The sequence below is a fragment of the Laccaria bicolor genome, genomic scaffold (assembly GCF_000143565.1).
Source record: "Laccaria bicolor S238N-H82 LACBIscaffold_212 genomic scaffold, whole genome shotgun sequence".
NCBI classification, from domain to species: domain Eukaryota; kingdom Fungi; phylum Basidiomycota; class Agaricomycetes; order Agaricales; family Hydnangiaceae; genus Laccaria; species Laccaria bicolor.
This window is the reverse complement of record NW_001890070.1, coordinates 1-1047: the sequence shown is the minus strand read 5'-3', so window position 1 is coordinate 1047 and position 1047 is coordinate 1. Positions and strand designations below refer to the sequence as shown.

The 1047-nt window shown below is 43.3% G+C and overlaps 1 protein-coding gene across 1 annotated transcript; it reads left to right on the top strand.

Annotated features, from left to right (window-relative positions):
* Positions 1-66: 66 nt before the first annotated feature.
* LACBIDRAFT_302362 (uncharacterized protein) lies at positions 67-889 on the top strand (the record flags this gene model as incomplete). Its single annotated transcript, XM_001890883.1, has 6 exons — positions 67-172; positions 224-283; positions 336-368; positions 419-550; positions 600-792; positions 844-889. 6 exons carry the CDS (start codon positions 67-69, stop codon positions 887-889), a joined length of 570 nt encoding a protein of 189 aa, XP_001890918.1.
* Between the last annotated feature and the right edge of the window lie 158 nt (positions 890-1047).

Here is a 1047-nt window from a genome sequence, read left to right as displayed (position 1 = left end):
TTGACTGAACCTCGCTCAGTTGCTAGCTCCGTCTTGTTCGTCTATGATTATTTTCTAACCCTGGGGATGGAGATCAATNTCATATGGTNTTCGCCATGGACGCTAACGAAGGCGATATACCTTGTTCAGCGGTATTTGCCCTTCATTGACACCGTTTGGCTTTGCCTCCATCGTAAGTCATTCCGTCCAATGGGCAGTAAGGCAGCTAAATGGTAGTTTCTAGACCAACTTGGTAGCGGATTAGATCAGTCTATATGCTTCGACATGTACGCTGCCAGCACTTGTACGCCGTCCCTACTTAATCTTCTGCAAAATTATTTATGATTCCATTATAGGGTTTTTTTGTATCGGCATATGTGCTTCAGAACGTGGGTGCAGACAATCCACGTTTCAAAAGGCTACTCAACCAAAATTACAGTTATTCTGACCATGCGGTGCTGGGCAGTTTGGCATAGAAGTCGAACCCTGTCCATTTTTCTTCCAACTTTTTTCGCTTTGGCGTTTATACCGGACGTTTATATCACGAACAAAGTTCTCAAGTCTTTAACGTGTGAGGACCCACATCTCTTCAGTGTTTCCTTGCTAACGAATATGTCTAGTCGGAAAGTTACCATACCCAGAGTTTGTGGGCTGTTTCGTAACTGGCTCCAATAATCTCCAGTTGTGGGTTTGGGTCATCCTGATGATCTATGAAGGGGGTATGGTGATCCACTCCCTTGTCGTCGTACATTTGACGCATGTGTTATTATCCAGGTATTGTCACTCTAATGCTCATTCCCGGATTCCGCGCATGTAAGTATTTCTTCTAAGAAAAACCTCCTTTTATTTACTCCGCATGTGCAGATCAAAGAGGAGGAGATTCAGCCCTCGTTACTATCGTTTACCGTGACGGTATGTACGCGCGTCAGCTTCAAAAATTTGAGCTTGATTTTCCTACTTCGCCTTTCAGGTGTTTTGTATTATATTGCAATTTTCGGTAAGAGCCAAATCGTACATAAGAAGGAACACTCTATGACATTCATCGTAGTTTATCCATCCTCAACATAT